The 17,485-nt window shown below is 46.3% G+C and overlaps 1 protein-coding gene across 1 annotated transcript in view; it reads left to right on the forward strand.

Moving 5' to 3' along the window:
- LOC144688623 (disintegrin and metalloproteinase domain-containing protein 12-like) overlaps positions 1–17,485 on the forward strand; it is an 812,806-nt gene that overhangs the window by 494,018 nt on the left and 301,303 nt on the right. Inside the window, exons 20-22 of the mRNA XM_078555419.1 lie at positions 376–423; positions 8,910–8,957; positions 14,871–14,918. Of these exons, the coding sequence (XP_078411545.1) occupies positions 376–423; positions 8,910–8,957; positions 14,871–14,918 (144 nt within the window). The remainder of the gene's footprint in view (positions 1–375; positions 424–8,909; positions 8,958–14,870; positions 14,919–17,485) is intronic.

Consider the following 17,485-nt stretch of genomic DNA (forward strand, 5'->3'; position numbering starts at 1 on the left):
AGGGCCAGTAGCTTTCCAGTCCCTGCCACACCACTGGGAGTAGAGGCCACTTTGGAGAATTTAACGGACCAGGATCAGCCATCAAGTGGTAGACACTGGAAATAAGGCAAGGTGCCCAGTGCGGGGGTCTCCAGCTGATAAGCTGGTGTTTATTGAGTAGCCACCCTACATGGTGAATGCCCCCACCCCACCATCCCCCAACAATGCTGCTGCTAATCTACCCTTCATTGGCCACTTTAGGGCCTCAATTGACATCCAAGCCTGAGGCTGACTTGCCGTTCTCTCCCCGTGACTTAATCGGTGGGTGTTGAGTGTGCCGGTGCAAGACAGAATCCCACATTTATTCAGTATGCTTTTATACTTTACTTTCCACAGCTCCAACGGAGATAAGTATCACAAGAGAGATTCAACAAGAGACTCCAGGTTAGAAAACATTCCCAAAAATCCTCTCAAGCTCTGTCAAATTTAAGAAGTATTAAATATTTGTTTTTACCTAGCAAATCTTGTCTACAATCCCAGAAGGATCTCTCTCGACACCCAACCTTACCTCAGTTCTGAATGACACTGACACTTGTAATATAAAGATCTGGCACATGTAGGGTTAATGTGGGACTGAGTACAATACCACCCACACAGCGATGTGTGAGAGAGCACATGACCAGCACCCAGGATCAGTCCAAATTTGGACAGAGCTGTGTGTATCAGTCAGCATGGAGACAGCTCCTAGTTTGTACCCTTTACTCTATGTTGAAATGCAGATAAAGGATAAAAAAGTAATGCTGGGTTTTCTTTAAAGATGAGATTTCAACTCAGGTTTGCCTGTTCAGGTGGACTCAGCAGGTCAGCAGGTTTTTGGGAGAGAGAGAAGGTTTGCTATTCCTGACTGATTCTGCGGTTATGACACTTGCGGATTACCTGGAATCTTTTGGACCAATAGCAGTTGATTTCTTAATAGCTTCCTCTTTGTCCCCCCCTGGCCAAGAAGCACAGAAAGGTGCCTGTTTGCAAACCAGAGGGCCAGTAGCTTTCCAGTCCCAGCCACACCACTGGGAGAAGAGGCCACTTTGGAGACTTTAAAGACCAGGATCAGCCATCAAGTGGTAGACGCAGGAAATAAGGCAAGGTCCCCAATGCGGGGGTCTCCAGCTGTTGAGCTGGCTTTTATTGAGTAGCCACCCTGCATGGTGAATGCCCCCACCCCACCATCCCCCAACAATGCTGCTGGTAATCTACCCTTCATTGGCCACTTTAGGGCCTCAATTGACATCCAAGCCTGAGGCTGACTTGCCGTTCTCTGCCCGTGACTTAATCGGAGGGAGTAGAGTGTGCCGGTGCAAGACAGAATCCCACATTTATTCAGGGTGCTTTTATACTTTACTTTCCACAGCTCCAACGGAGATAAGTATCACAAGAGAGATTCAACAAGAGAGTCCAGGTTAGAAAACTCTCCCAAAAAACCTCTCAAGCTCTGTCAAATTTAAGAAGTATTAAATATTTGATTTTACCTAGCAAATCTTGTCTACAATCCCAGAAGGATCTCTTTCCACACCCAACCTTACCTCAGTTCTGAATGACACTGACACTTGTAATATAAGGATCTGGCACATGTAGGGTTAATGTGGGACTGAGTACAATACCACCCACACAGCGATGTGTGAGAGAGCACATGACCAGCACCCAGGATCAGTCCAGATTTAGACAGAGCTGTGTGTATCAGTCAGCATGGAGACAGCTCCTAGTTTGTACCCTTTACTCTATGTTGAAATGCAGACAAAGGATAAAAAAGTAATGCTTGGTTTTCTTAAGAGATGAGATTTCAAATCAGGTTTGCCTGTTCAGGTGGACTCAGCAGGTCAGCAGGTTTTTGGGAGAGAGAGAAGGTTTGCTATTCCTGACTGATTCTGCGGTTATGACACTTGCGGATTACCTGGAATCTTTTGGACCAATAGCAGTTGATTTCTTAATAGCTTCCTCTTTGTCCCCCCCTGGCCAAGAAGCACAGAAAGGTGCCAGTTTGCAAACCAGAGGGCCAGTAGCTTTCCAGTCCCAGCCACACCACTGGGAGAAGAGGCCACTTTGGAGAATTTAACAGACCAGGATCAGCCATCAAGTGGTAGACGCAGGAAATAAGGCAAGGTACCCAATCCGGGGGTCTCCAGCTGATGAGCTGGCTTTTATTGAGTAGCCACCCTACATGGTGAATGCCCCCACCCCACCATCCCCCAACAATGCTGCTGGTAATCTACCCTTCATTGGCCACTTTAGGGCCTCAATTGACATCCAAGCCTGAGGCTGACATGACGTTCTCTCCCCGTGACTTAATCGGAGGGAGTTGAGTGTGCCGGTGCAAGACAGAATCCCACATTTATTCAGGATGCTTTTATACTTTACTTTCCACAGCTCCACCGGAGATAAATGTCACAAGAGAGATTCAACAAGAGACTCCAGGTTAGAAAACTCTCCCAAAAAACCTCTCCAGCTCTGTCAAATTTAAGTAGTATTAAATATTTGTTTTTACCTAGCAAATCTTGTCTACAATCCCAGAAGAATCTCTCTCCACACCCAACCTTACCTCAGTTCTGAATGACACTGACACTTGTAATATAAAGATCTGGCACATGTAGGGTTAATGTGGGACTGAGTACAATACCACCCACACAGCGATGTGTGAGAGAGCACATGACCAGCACCCAGGATCAGTCCAAATTTGGACAGAGCTGTGTGTATCAGTCAGCATGGAGACAGCTCCTAGTTTGTACCCTTTACTCTATGTTGAAATGCAGATAAAGGATAAAAAAGTAATGCTGGGTTTTCTTAAAAGATGAGATTTCAACTCAGGTTTGCCTGTTCAGGTGGACTCAGCAGGTCAGCAGGTTTTTGGGAGAGAGAGAAGGTTTGCTATTCCTGACTGATTCTGCGGTTATGACACTTGCGGATTACCTGGAATCTTTTGGACCAATAGCAGTTGATTTCTTAATAGCTTCCTCTTTGTCCCCCCCTGGCCAAGAAGCACAGAAAGGTGCCTGTTTGCAAACCAGAGGGCCAGTAGCTTTCCAGTCCCAGCCACACCACTGGGAGAAGAGGCCACTTTGGAGACTTTAAAGACCAGGATCAGCCATCAAGTGGTAGACGCAGGAAATAAGGCAAGGTCCCCAATGCGGGGGTCTCCAGCTGTTGAGCTGGCTTTTATTGAGTAGCCACCCTGCATGGTGAATGCCCCCACCCCACCATCCCCCAACAATGCTGCTGGTAATCTACCCTTCATTGGCCACTTTAGGGCCTCAATTGACATCCAAGCCTGAGGCTGACTTGCCGTTCTCTGCCCGTGACTTAATCGGAGGGAGTAGAGTGTGCCGGTGCAAGACAGAATCCCACATTTATTCAGGGTGCTTTTATACTTTACTTTCCACAGCTCCAACGGAGATAAGTATCACAAGAGAGATTCAACAAGAGAGTCCAGGTTAGAAAACTCTCCCAAAAAACCTCTCAAGCTCTGTCAAATTTAAGAAGTATTAAATATTTGATTTTACCTAGCAAATCTTGTCTACAATCCCAGAAGGATCTCTTTCCACACCCAACCTTACCTCAGTTCTGAATGACACTGACACTTGTAATATAAGGATCTGGCACATGTAGGGTTAATGTGGGACTGAGTACAATACCACCCACACAGCGATGTGTGAGAGAGCACATGACCAGCACCCAGGATCAGTCCAGATTTAGACAGAGCTGTGTGTATCAGTCAGCATGGAGACAGCTCCTAGTTTGTACCCTTTACTCTATGTTGAAATGCAGACAAAGGATAAAAAAGTAATGCTTGGTTTTCTTAAGAGATGAGATTTCAAATCAGGTTTGCCTGTTCAGGTGGACTCAGCAGGTCAGCAGGTTTTTGGGAGAGAGAGAAGGTTTGCTATTCCTGACTGATTCTGCGGTTGTGACACTTGCGGATTACCTGGAATCTTTTGGACCAATAGCAGTTGATTTCTTAATAGCTTCCTCTTTGTCCCCCCCTGGCCAAGAAGCACAGAAAGGTGCCAGTTTGCAAACCAGAGGGCCAGTAGATTTCCAGTCCCAGCCACACCACTGGGAGAAGAGGCCACTTTGGAGAATTTAACAGACCAGGATCAGCCATCAAGTGGTAGACGCAGGAAATAAGGCAAGGTACCCAATCCGGGGGTCTCCAGCTGATGAGCTGGCTTTTATTGAGTAGCCACCCTACATGGTGAATGCCCCCACCCCACCATCCCCCAACAATGCTGCTGGTAATCTACCCTTCATTGGCCACTTTAGGGCCTCAATTGACATCCAAGCCTGAGGCTGACATGACGTTCTCTCCCCGTGACTTAATCGGAGGGAGTTGAGTGTGCCGGTGCAAGACAGAATCCCACATTTATTCAGGATGCTTTTATACTTTACTTTCCACAGCTCCACCGGAGATAAATGTCACAAGAGAGATTCAACAAGAGACTCCAGGTTAGAAAACTCTCCCAAAAAACCTCTCCAGCTCTGTCAAATTTAAGTAGTATTAAATATTTGTTTTTACCTAGCAAATCTTGTCTACAATCCCAGAAGAATCTCTCTCCACACCCAACCTTACCTCAGTTCTGAATGACACTGACACTTGTAATATAAAGATCTGGCACATGTAGGGTTAATGTGGGACTGAGTACAATACCACCCACACAGCGATGTGTGAGAGAGCACATGACCAGCACCCAGGATCAGTCCAAATTTGGACAGAGCTGTGTGTATCAGTCAGCATGGAGACAGCTCCTAGTTTGTACCCTTTACTCTATGTTGAAATGCAGATAAAGGATAAAAAAGTAATGCTGGGTTTTCTTTAAAGATGAGATTTCAACTCAGGTTTGCCTGTTCAGGTGGACTCAGCAGGTCAGCAGGTTTTTGGGAGAGAGAGAAGGTTTGCTATTCCTGACTGATTCTGCGGTTATGACACTTGCGGATTACCTGGAATCTTTTGGACCAATAGCAGTTGATTTCTTAATAGCTTCCTCTTTGTCCCCCCCTGGCCAAGAAGCACAGAAAGGTGCCAGTTTGCAAACCAGAGGGCCAGTAGCTTTCCAGTCCTAGCAACACCACTGAGAGAAGAGGCCTCCTTGGAGAGTTTAAAGACCAGGATCAGCCATCAAGTGGTAGACGCAGGAAATAAGGCAAGATGCCCAATCCGGAGGTCTCCAGCTGTTGAGCTGGCTATTTGACCATAATACATAGGAGCAGAAATTAGGCCATTCGGCCCATCGAGTCTGCTCCGCCATTTAATCATGGCTGATAAGTTTCTCAACCCCATTCTCCCGCCTTCTCCCCGTAACCTTTGATCCCCTTTCCAATCAAGAATCTATCCATCTTGGTCTTAAATACACTCAATGACCTGGCCTCCACAGCCTTCTGTGGCAATGACTTCCATAGATTCACCACTCTCCGGCTAAAGAAGTTTCTCCTCATCTCTGTTCTAAAAGGTCTTCCCTTTACTCTGAGGCTGTGCCCTCGGGTCCTAGTCTCTCCTACTAATGGAAACATCTTCCCCACGTCCACTCTATCCAGGCCTTTCAGTATTCTGTAAGTTTCAATCAGATCCCCCCTCATCCTTCTAAACTCCATCGAGAATAGACCCAGAGTCCTCAAACGTTCCTCATATGTTAAGCCTTTCATTCCTGGGATCGTTTTCGTGAAATTCCTCTGGACCCTCTCCAGGGCCAGCACATCCTTCCTGAGATACAGGGGCCACAATTGCTCAGAATATTCTAAATATGGTTTGACCAGAGCCTTATAAATCCTCAGCAGCACATCCCTGCTTTTATATTCCAGTCCTCTCAAAATAAATGCCAACATTGCATTTGCCTTCCTAACCACCGTCTCAACCTGCAAGTAACCTTAAGAGAATCCGGGACTAGGACTCCCAAGTCCCTTTGCACTCCAGATTTCTGTATTCTCTCCCCATTTAGAAAATAGTCTATGCCTCTATTCTTCCTACCAAAGTGCATGACCTCACACTTGCCCACGTTGTATTCAATCTGCCACTTCTTTGCCCATTCTCCTAACCTGTCCAAATCCTTCTGCAGCCTCCCCGCCTCCTGAATACTACCTGTCTCTCCACCTATCTTTGTATCATCTGCAAACTTAGCCAGGATGCCCTCAGTTCCTTCATCTAGATCATTAATGTATAAAGTGAAAAGTTTTGGTCCCAACACTGACCCCTGCGGAACTTCACTAGTCACCGGCCGCCATCCTGAGAAGGACCCCCTTATCCCCACTCTCTGCCTCCTGCCGGACAGCCAATTTTCTATCTATGCTAGTACCTTCCCTCTAACACCATGGGCTCTTATCTTACTGAGCAGCCTCCTGTGCGGCACCTTGTCAAAGACCTTCTGGAAGTCCAAGTAGATAACATCCATTGGCTCTCCTTTATCTAACCTGCTTGTTACCTCCTCAAAGAATTCTAACAGATTTGTCAGGCATGACCACCCCTTGATGAAACCATGCTGACTTTGCCCAATTTTACCATGCACTTCCAAATATTCTGAAATCTCATCCTTAATAATAGACTCTAAAATCTTAACCAACGACCGAGGTCGGGCTAATCAGCCTGTAATTTCCCATCTTTTGCCTCACCCCCTTCTTAAACAGGGGGGTTACATTAGTGATATTCCAGTCCTCTGGGACCATCCCTGACTCCAGTTATTTCTGAAAGATCACCACTAACGCCTCCACTATCTCTTCAGCTATCTCCTTCAGAACTCTGGGATGTAATCCATCTGGACCAGGTGATTTATCCACCTTCAGACCTTTCAGTTTTCCTAGTACCTTCTCCTTGGTAATGGCCACCATACTCACCTCTGCCCCCCGACTCTCTTGAACCTTGGGTATGTCCCTCGTGTCGTCCACTGTGAAGACTGACGCAAAGTACCTATTCAGTTCCTCCGCCATTTCTTTGTTCCCCACTACTACTTCTCCAGCGTCATTTTCCAGCGGCCCAATGTCCACTTTTGCCTCTCTCTTACCCTTCAAATATCTAAAAAACTCTTGCAATCTTCTTTTATATTACTGGCTAGTTTACCCTCATATTTTATCTGCTCCCTCCTTATTTGTTTTTTAGTTGTCCTCTCTTGGTCTTTGTAGGCTTCCCAATTCCCTGGTTTCTCACTGCTCTTCGCCGCATTATATGCTTTCTCTTTAGCTTTTATGCTGTCCCTGACTTCCCTTGTCAGCCATGGTTGCCTCGTCCTCCCTTTAGTATGCTTCTTCTTCCTAGGGATGAATTTTAGCTGTGTCTCTCAAATTACTCCCAGAAACTCCTGCCATTGCTGTTCCACTGTCTTTCCTGCTAGGCTCATCTCCCAGTCAATTCTGGCCAGCTCCTCCCTCATGCCTCTGTAGTTGCCTTTATTTAACTGTAATACCATTACATCTGATTCCAGCTTTTTCCTCTCAAATTGCAGGGTAAATTCTATCATATTATGGTCACTTCCTCCTAAGGGTTCCTTCACCTTAAGCTCCCTTATCAAATCTGCCTCATTACATATCACTAAATCTAGAATTGCCTGTTCCCTAGTGGGCTCCACCACAAGCTGCTCCAAAAAGCCATCTCGTAGACATTCCACAAATTCCTTTTCTTGGGATCCACTACCAATCTGTTGAAGGGTCATGAGGACTCGAAACGTCAACTCTTTTCTTCTCCGCCGATGCTGCCAGACCTGCTGTTTTTTTCCAGGTAATTCTGTTTTTGTTTTGGATTTCCAGCATCTGCAGTAGATTTTTGTTTTTATCAACCTGATTTTCCCAGACTACCTGCATATTGAAATGCCCCATGATCACTGTAACCTTGCCTTTCTTACACGCCTTTTCTATCTTCTGGTGTATCTTGTGCCCCACATCCTGACTACTGTTCGGAGGCCTGTACATAACTCCCATTATGGTTTTTTTACCTTTGCGGTTCCTCAACCCTACCCACACAGATTCTACATCATCTGACCCTACGTGATTTCTTGCTATTGATTTAATTTCATTTTTTACTAACAAAGCAACCCCACCCCCTCTGCCAACCTGCCTATCTTTTCGATAGGATGTATATCCTTGGATATTTATCTCCCAGTCCTGATCCCCTTGTAGCCATGTCTCCGTGTTGCCCACCACATCATACCTGCCAATTTCAATCTGCGCCACAAGCTCATTTACCTTATTTCGTATACTGCGTGCATTCAGATAAAACACCTTCAGTCCTGTATTTCCCATCCCCTTTCTCATTGTCGTCCCTTTATCTGATGTGCTTGAAGTTAGATTCCTAGCCCTTTCCAAACACTCTGTCCTATTTTGTGTTCTGGAGACTTTAATAGCCTCTCCTGGGCTCTCCTTTCTTTTCAGTTTTTTCATAATTTTCCATGAAGTTGAATCCATCCCCCCACATGCTAACCTGCTGCTTTGTTTCCCATTAGTTATACTTTTTGGAGTTTTACCCTTCGCTCCCCCACCCACTTTTGAGTTTAAAGTCCTGTTGACCACCCTATTTACCATTTTCGCTAGAACATTGGTCCCAGATCGGTTCAGGTGGAGACCATCCCAACGGTACAGATCCCTCCTGTTCCAATACTGATGCCAGTGCCCCACGAAATGGAACCCCTCTTTCCCGCACCACTCCTTTAGCCATGTGTTTACTTCCCTTATTCTCGCTTCCCTATGCATGCCACCTGCATGGGGAATGCCCCCACCCCACCATCCCCCAACAATGCTGCTGGTACTCGACCCTTCATTGGCCACTTTAGGGCCTCAATTGACATCCAAGCCTGAGGCTGACTTGACGTTCCCTGCCTGTGACTTCATCGGAGGGAGTTGAGTGTGCCGGTGCAAGACAGAATCCCACATTTATTCAGGATGCTTTTATACTTTACTTTCCACAGCTACAACGGAGATAAGTATCACAAGAGAGATTCAACAAGAGACTCCAGGTAAGAAAACTCTCCCAAAAAACCTCTCCAGCTCTGTCAAATTTAAGAGGTATTAAATCTTTGATTTTACCTAGCAAATCTATTCTACGATCCCAGAACGATCTCTCTCCACACCCAACCTTACCTCAGTTCTGAATGACACTGACACTTGTAATATAAGGATCTGACATAGTGAGAAAGGGGTTTGTGAGATGAGTAAAGAGTGCAGTGAGACTGGTTTGTGAGATGGGTAAAGAGTGCAGTGAGACAGGGGTTTGTGAGATGAGTAAAGAGTGCAGTGAGACAGGGGTTTGTGAGATGAGTAAAGAGTGCAGTGAGACAGGGGTTTGTGAGATGAGAAAAGAGTGCAGTGAGACAGGGGTTTGTGAGATGAGTAAAGAGTGCAGTGATACAGGGGTTTGTGAGATGAGTAAAGAGTGCAGTGAGACAAGGGTTTGTGAGATGGGTAAAGAGTGCAGTGAGACAGGGGTTTGTGAGATGGGTAAAGAGTGCAGTGAGACAGGGGTTTGTGAGATGGGTAACAAGTGCAGTGAGACAGGGGTTTGTGAGATGGGTAAAGAGTGCAGTGAGACAAGGGTTTGTGAGATGGGTAAAGAGTGCAGTGAGACAGGGGTTTGTGAGATGGGTAAAGAGTGCAGTGAGACAGGGGTTTGTGAGATGGTTAAAGAGTGCAGTGAGATAGGGGTTTGTGAGATGAGTAAAGAGTGCAGTGAGACAGGGGTTTGTGAGATGAGTAAAGAGTGCAGTGAGACAGTGGTTTGTGAGATGAGTAAAGAGTGCAGTGAGACAGCGGTTTGTGAGATGAGTAAAGAATGCAGTGAGACAGGGGTTTGTGAGATGAGTAAAGAGTGCAGTGAGATGGGTTTGTCAGATGAGTAAGGAGATGGGAGAGAGAGAAGGTTTGCTATTTCTGACTGATTCTGCGGTTATGACACTTGCGGATTACCTGGAATCTTTTGGACCAATAGCAGTTGATTTCTTAATAGCTTCCTCTTTGTCCCCCCCCTGGCCAAGAAGCACAGAAAGGTGCCAGTTTGCAAACCACAGGGCCAGTAGCTTTCCTGTCCCAGGCACACCACTGGGAGACGAGGCCACTTTGGAGAGTTTAACAGACCAGGATCAGCCATCAAGTGGTAGACGCAGGAAATAAGGCAGGATGCCCAATCCGGGGGTCTGCAGCTGATGAGCTGGCTTTTATTGAGTAGCCACCCTCCATGGTGAATGCCCCCACCCCACCATCCCCCAACAATGCTGCTGGTAATCTACCCTTAATTGGCCACTTTACGGCCTCAATTGACATCCAAGCCTGAGGCTGACTTGACGTTCTCTGCCCGTGACTTAATCGGAGGGAGTTGAGTGTGCCGGTGCAAGACAGAATCGCACATTTATTCAGGATGCTTTTATACTTTACTTTCCACAGCTCCAACGGAGATAAGTATCACAAGAGAGATTCAACAAGTGACTCCAGGTTAGAAAACTCTCCCAAAAAACCTCTCAAGCTCTTTCAAATTTTAGAAGTATTAAATATTTGTTTTTACCTAGCAAATCTTGTTTACAATCCCAGAAGGATCTCTCTCGACACCCAACCTTACCTCAGTTCTGAATGACACTGACACTTGTAATATAAGGATCTGGCACATGTAGGGTTAATGTGGGACTGAGTACAATACCACCCACACAGCGATGTGTGAGAGAGCACATGACCAGCACCCAGGATCAGTCCAGATTTGGACAGAGCTGTGTGTATCAGTCAGCATGGAGACAGCTCCTAGTTTGTACCCTTTACTCTATGTTGAAATGCAGATAAAGGATAAAAAAGTAATGCTGGGTTTTCTTAAAAGATGAGATTTCAACTCAGGTTTGCCTGTTCAGGTGGACTCAGCAGGTCAGCAGGTTTTTGGGAGAGAGAGAAGGTTTGCTATTCCTGACTGATTCTGCGGTTATGACACTTGCGGATTACCTGGAATCTTTTGGACCAATAGCAGTTGATTTCTTAATAGCTTCCTCTTTGTCCCCCCCTGGCCAAGAAGCACAGAAAGGTGCCAGTTTGCAAACCAGAGGGCCAGTAGGTTTCCAGTCCCAGCCACACCACTGGGAGTAGAGGCCTCTTTGGAGAGTTTAAAGACCAGGATCAGCCATCAAGTGGTAGACGCAGGAAATAAGGCAAGATGCCCAATCCGGAGGTCTCCAGCTGTTGAGCTGGCTATTTGACCATAATACATAGGAGCAGAAATTAGGCCATTCGGCCCATCGAGTCTGCTCCGCCATTTAATCATGGCTGATAAGTTTCTCAACCCCATTCTCCCGCCTTCTCCCCGTAACCTTTGATCCCCTTTCCAATCAAGAATCTATCCATCTTGGTCTTAAATACACTCAATGACCTGGCCTCCACAGCCTTCTGTGGCAATGAATTCCATAGATTCACCACTCTCCGGCTAAAGAAGTTTCTCCTCATCTCTGTTCTAAAAGGTCTTCCCTTTACTCTGAGGCTGTGCCCTCGGGTCCTAGTCTCTCCTACTAATGGAAACATCTTCCCCACGTCCACTCTATCCAGGCCTTTCAGTATTCTGTAAGTTTCAATCAGATCCCCCCTCATCCTTCTAAACTCCATCGAGTATAGACCCAGAGTCCTCAAACGTTCCTCATATGTTAAGCCTTTCATTCCTGGGATCGTTCTCGTGAACCTCCTCTGGACCCTCTCCAGGGCCAGCACATCCTTCCTGAGATACAGGGGCCAAAATTGCTCACAATATTCTAAATATGGTCTGACCAGAGCCTTCTAAATCCTCAGCAGCACATCCCTGCTTTTATATTCCAGTCCTCTCAAAATAAATGCCAACATTGCATTTGCCTTCCTAACCACCGACTCAACCTGCAAGTAACCTTAAGAGAATCCGGGACTAGGACTCCCAAGTCCCTTTGCACTCCAGATTTCTGAATTCTCTCCCCATTTAGAAAATAGTCTATGTCTCTATTCTTCCTACCAAATTGCATGACCTCACACTTGCCCACGTTGTATTCCATCTGCCACTTCTTTGCCCATTCTCCTAACCTGTCCAAATCCTTCTGCAGCCTCCCCGCCTCCTGAATACTACCTGTCTCTCCACCTATCTTTGTATCATCTGCAAACTTAGCCAGGATGCCCTCAGTTCCTTCATCTAGATCATTAATGTATAAAGTGAAAAGTTGTGGTCCCAACACTGACCCCTGCGGAACTTCACTAGTCACCGGCCGCCATCCTGAGAAGGACCCCCTTATCCCCACTCTCTGCCTCCTGCTGGACAGCCAATCTTCTATCCATGCTAGTACCTTCCCTCTAACACCATGGGCTCTTATCTTACTGAGCAGCCTCCTGTGCGGCACCTTGTCAAAGGCCTTCTGGAAGTCCAAGTAGCTAACATCCATTGGCTCTCCTTTATCTAACCTGCTCGTTACCTCCTCAAAGAATTCGAACAGATTTGTCAGGCATGACCTCCCCTTGATGAAACCATGCTGACTATGCCCAATTTTACCATGCACTTCCAAGTATTCTGAAATCTCATCCTTAATAATGGACTCTAAAATCTTAACCAACGACCGAGGTCAGGCTAATCAGCCTGTAATTTCCCATCTTTTGCCTCACCCCCTTCTTAAACAGGGGGGTTACATTAGTGATATTCCAGTCCTCTGGGACCCTCCCTGACTCCAGTTATTCCTGAAAGATCACCACTAACGCCTCCACTATCTCTTCAGCTATCTCCTTCAGAACTCTGGGATGTAATCCATCTGGACCAGGTGATTTATCCACCTTCAGACCTTTCAGTTTTCCTAGTACCTTCTCCTTGGTAATGGCCACCATACTCACCTCTGCCCCCCGACTCTCTTGAACCTTGGGTATGTCCCTCGTGTCGTCCACTGTGAAGACTGACGCAAAGTACCTATTCAGTTCCTCCGCCATTTCTTTGTTCCCCACTACTACTTCTCCAGCGTCATTTTCCAGCAGCCCAATGTCCACTTTTGCCTCTCTCTTACCCTTCATATATCTAAAAAACTCTTGCAATCTTCTTTTATATTACTGGCTAGTTTACCCTCATATGTTATCTGCTCCCTCCTTATTTGTTTTTTAGTTGTCCTCTCTTGGTCTTTGTAGGCTTCCCAATCCCCTGGTTTCCCACTGCTCTTTGCCGCATTGTATGCTTTCTCTTTAGCTTTTATGCTGTCCCTGACTTCCCTTGTCAGCCATGGTTGCCTCGTCCTCCCTTTAGTATGCTTCTTCTTCCTAGGGATGAATTTTAGCTGTGTCTCTCAAATTACTCCCAGAAACTCCTGCCATTGCTGTTCCACTGTCTTTCCTGCTAGGCTCATCTCCCAGTCAATTCTGGCCAGCTCCTCCCTCATGCCTCTGTAGTTGCCTTTATTTAACTGTAATACCATTACATCTGATTCCAGCTTTTTCCTCTCAAATTGCAGGGTAAATTCTATCATATTATGGTCACTTCCTCCTAAGGGTTCCTTCACCTTAAGCTCCCTTATCAAATCTGCCTCATTACATATCACTAAATCTAGAATTGCCTGTTCCCTAGTGGGCTCCACCACAAGCTGCTCCAAAAAGCCATCTCGTAGACATTCCACAAATTCCTTTTCTTGGGATCCACTACCAATCTGTTGAAGGGTCATGAGGACTCGAAACGTCAACTCTTTTCTTCTCCGCCGATGCTGCCAGACCTGCTGTTTTTTTCCAGGTAATTCTGTTTTTGTTTTGGATTTCCAGCATCTGCAGTAGATTTTTGTTTTTATCAACCTGATTTTCCCAGTCTACCTGCATATTGAAATCCCCCATGATCACTGTAACCTTGCCTTTCTTACACGCCTTTCCTATCTCCTGGTGTATCTTGTGCCCCACATCCTGACTACTGTTCGGAGGCCTGTACATAACTCCCATTATGGTTTTTTTACCTTTGCGGTTCCTCAACTCTACCCACACAGATTCTACATCATCTGACCCTACGTGATTTCTTGCTATTGATTTAATTTCATTTTTTACTAACAATGCAACCCCATCCCCTCTGCCAACCTGCCTATCTTTTCGATAGGATGTATATCCTTGGATATTTATCTCCCAGTCCTGATCCCCTTGTAGCCATGTCTCCGTGATGCCCACCACATCATACCTGCCAATTTCAATCTGCGCCACAAGCTCATTTACCTTATTTCGTATACTGCGCGCATTCAGATAAAACACCTTCAGTCCTGTATTTCCCATCCCCTTTCTCATTGTCGTCCCTTTATCTGATGTGCTTGAAGTTAGATTCCTAGCCCTTTCCAAACACTCTGTCCTATTTTGTGTTCTGGAGACATTAATAGCCTCTCCTGGGCTATCCTTTATTTCCAGTTTTTTCATAATTTTCCATGAAGTTGAATCCAAACCCCCCCCCCGACATGCTAACCTGCTGCTTTGTTTACCATTAGTTATACTTTTTGGAGTGTTACCCTTCCCTCCTCCCCCCCCAACTTTCTAGTTTAAAGTCCTGTTCACCACCCTATTTACCCTTTTCGCTAGAACATTGGTCCCAGATCGGTTCAGGTGGAGACCATCCCAACGGTACAGATCCCTCTTGTTCCAATACTGATGCCAGTGCCCCACGAAATGGAACCCCTCTTTCCCGCACCACTCCTTTAGACATGTGTTTACTTCCCTTATTCTCGCTTTCCTATGCATGCCAACTGCATGGGGAATGCCCCCACCCCACCATCCCCCAACAATGCTGCTGGTACTCGACCCTTCATTGGCCACTTTAGGGCCTCAATTGACATCCAAGCCTGAGGCTGACTTGACGTTCCCTGCCCGTGACTTAATCGGAGGGAGTAGAGTGTGCCGGTGCAAGACAGAATCCCACATTTATTCAGGATGCTTTTATACTTTACTTTCCACAGCTCCAACGGAGATAAGTATCACAAGAGAGATTCAACAAGAGACTCCAGGTAAGAAAATTCTCCCAATAAGCCTCGCCAGCTCTGTCAAATTTAAGAAGTATTAAATCTTTGATTTTACCTAGCAAATCTTGTCTACGATCCCAGAATGATCTCTCTCTACACCCAACCTTACCTCAGTTCTGAATGCCACTGACACTTGTAATATAAGGATCTGGCACAGTGAGACAGGGGTTTGTGAGATGGGTAAAGGGTGCAGTGAGAAAGGGGTTTGTGAGATGGGTAAAGACTGCAGTGAAACAGGGGTTTGTGAGATGGGTAAAGAGTGCAGTGAGATAGGTTTGTGAGATGGGTAAAGAGTGCAGTGAGACAGAGGTTTGTGAGATGAGTAAAGGGTGCAGTGAGACAGGGGTTTGTGAGATGAGTAAAGAGTGCAGTGAGACAGGGGTTTGTGAGATGGGTAAAGAGTGCAGTGAGACGGGATTGTGAGATGGGTAAAGAGTGCAGTGAGACAGGGGTTTGTGAGATGGGGAAAGAGTGCAGTGAGACAGGGGTTTGTGAGATGGGTAAAGAGTGCAGTGAGACAGGGGTTTGTGAGATGAGTAAAGAGTGCAGTGAGACAGGGGATTGTGAGATGAGTAAAGAGTGCAGTGAGACAGTGGTTTGTGAGATGGGTAAAGAGTGCAGTGAGACAGGGGTTTGTGAGATGAGTAAAGAGTGCAGTGAGACAGGGATTTGTGAGATGGGTAAAGAGTGCAGGGAGACAGAGGTTTGTGTGATGTGTAAAGAGTGCAGTGAGACAGTGGTTTGTGAGATGGGTAAAGAGTGCAGTGAGACAGGGGTTTGTGAGATGGGTAAAGAGTGCAGTGAGACAGGGCTTTGTGAGATGAGTAAAGAGTGCAGTGAGACAGTGATTTGTGAGATGGGTAAAGAGTGCAGTGAGACAGGGGTTTGTGAGATGAGTAATGGGGGCAGTGAGACGTCTTTGTGAGATTGGTAAAGAGTGCAGTGAGACAGGGGTTTGTGAGATGTGTAAAGAGTGCAGTGAGACAGGAGTTTGTGAGATGATTGAAAAGTGCAGTGAGACAGGGGTTTGTGAGATGGGTAAACAGTCCGGTGTGACAGGGGTTTGTGAGATGGGTAAAGAGTGCAGTGAGATGGGTTTGTGAGATGGGTAGAGAGTGCAGTGAGAAACGGGTTTGTGAGATGAGTAAAGAGTGCAGTGAGACAGGGGTTTGTGAGATCAGAAAAGAGTGCAGTGAGACAGGGGTTTGTGAGAAGAGTAAAGAGTGCAGTGAGACAGGGGATTGTGAGATGAGTAAAGAGTGCAGTGAGACTGGGGTTTCAGAGATGGGTGAAGAGTGCAGTGAGACAGGGGTTTGTGAGATGGGTAAAGAGTGCAGTGAGACGGGGGTTTGTGAGATGAGTAAAGAGTGCAGTGAGACAGTGGTTTGTGAGATGGGTAAAGAGTGCAGTGAGACAGTGGTTTGTGAGATGAGTAATGGGGGCAGTGAGACGGCTTTGTGAGATGGGTAAAGAGTGCAGGGAGACAGGGGTTTGTGTGATGAGTAAAGAGTGCAGTGAGACAGGTGTTTGTGAGATGGGTAAAGAGTGCAGTGCGACAGGGGTTTGTGAGATGGGTAAAGACTGCAGTGAGAAGGGTTTGTCTGATGAGTAAAGAGTGCAGTGAGACAGGGGTTTGTGAGATGGGTAAAGATTGCAGTGAGATGGGTTTGTCAGATGAGTAAAGAGTGCAGTGAGACAGGCGTTTGTGTGATGGGTAAAGAGTCCAGTGAGATGGGTTTGTCAGATGAGTAAAGAGTGCAACGAGACAGGGGTTTGTGAGATATGTAAAAAGTGCAGTGAGATGGGTTTGTCAGATGAGTAAAGAGTGCAGTGAGGCATGGGTTTGTGAGAAGGGTAAAGAGTGCAGTGAGACAGGGGTTTGTCAGATGGGTAAGAGAGCAGTGAGACAGGGGTTTGTGAGATGGGTAAAGAGTGCAGTGAGACAGGGGGTTGTGAGATGGGTAAAGAGTGCAGTGAGACAGGGGTTTGTGAGATGAGTAAAGACTGCAGTGAAACAGGGGTTTGTGAGATGGGTAAAGAGTGCAGTCAGATAGGTTTGTGAGATGGGTAAAGAGTGCAGTGAGAAACGGGTTTGTGAGATGAGTAAAGAGTGCAGTGAAACAGGGGTTTGTGAGATGAGTAAAGAGTGCAGTGAGACAGGGGTTTGTGAGATGGGTAAAGCGTGCAGTTAGACAGGGGTTTGTGAGATGGGTAAAGAGTGCAGTGAGACGGGATTGTGAGATGGGTAAAGAGTGAAGTGAGACAGGGGTTTGTGAGATGGGGAAAGAGTGCAGTGAGACAAGGGTTTGTGAGATGAGTAAAGAGTGCAGTGAGACAGGGGTTTGTGAGATGAGTAAAGAGTGCAGTGAGACAGGGGTTTGTGAGATGGGTAAAGAGCGCAGTGCGACAGGGGTGTGTGAGATGAGTAAAGAGTGCAGTGAGACAGGGGTTTGTGAGATGGGTAAAGAGTGCAGGGAGACAGAGGTTTGTGTGATGAGTAAAGAGTGCAGTGAGACAGTGGTTTGTGAGATGGGTAAAGAGTGCAGTGAGAC

The sequence above is a fragment of the Cetorhinus maximus genome, chromosome 1 (genome assembly GCF_964194155.1).
Source record: "Cetorhinus maximus chromosome 1, sCetMax3.hap1.1, whole genome shotgun sequence".
Lineage (NCBI taxonomy): Eukaryota > Metazoa > Chordata > Chondrichthyes > Lamniformes > Cetorhinidae > Cetorhinus > Cetorhinus maximus.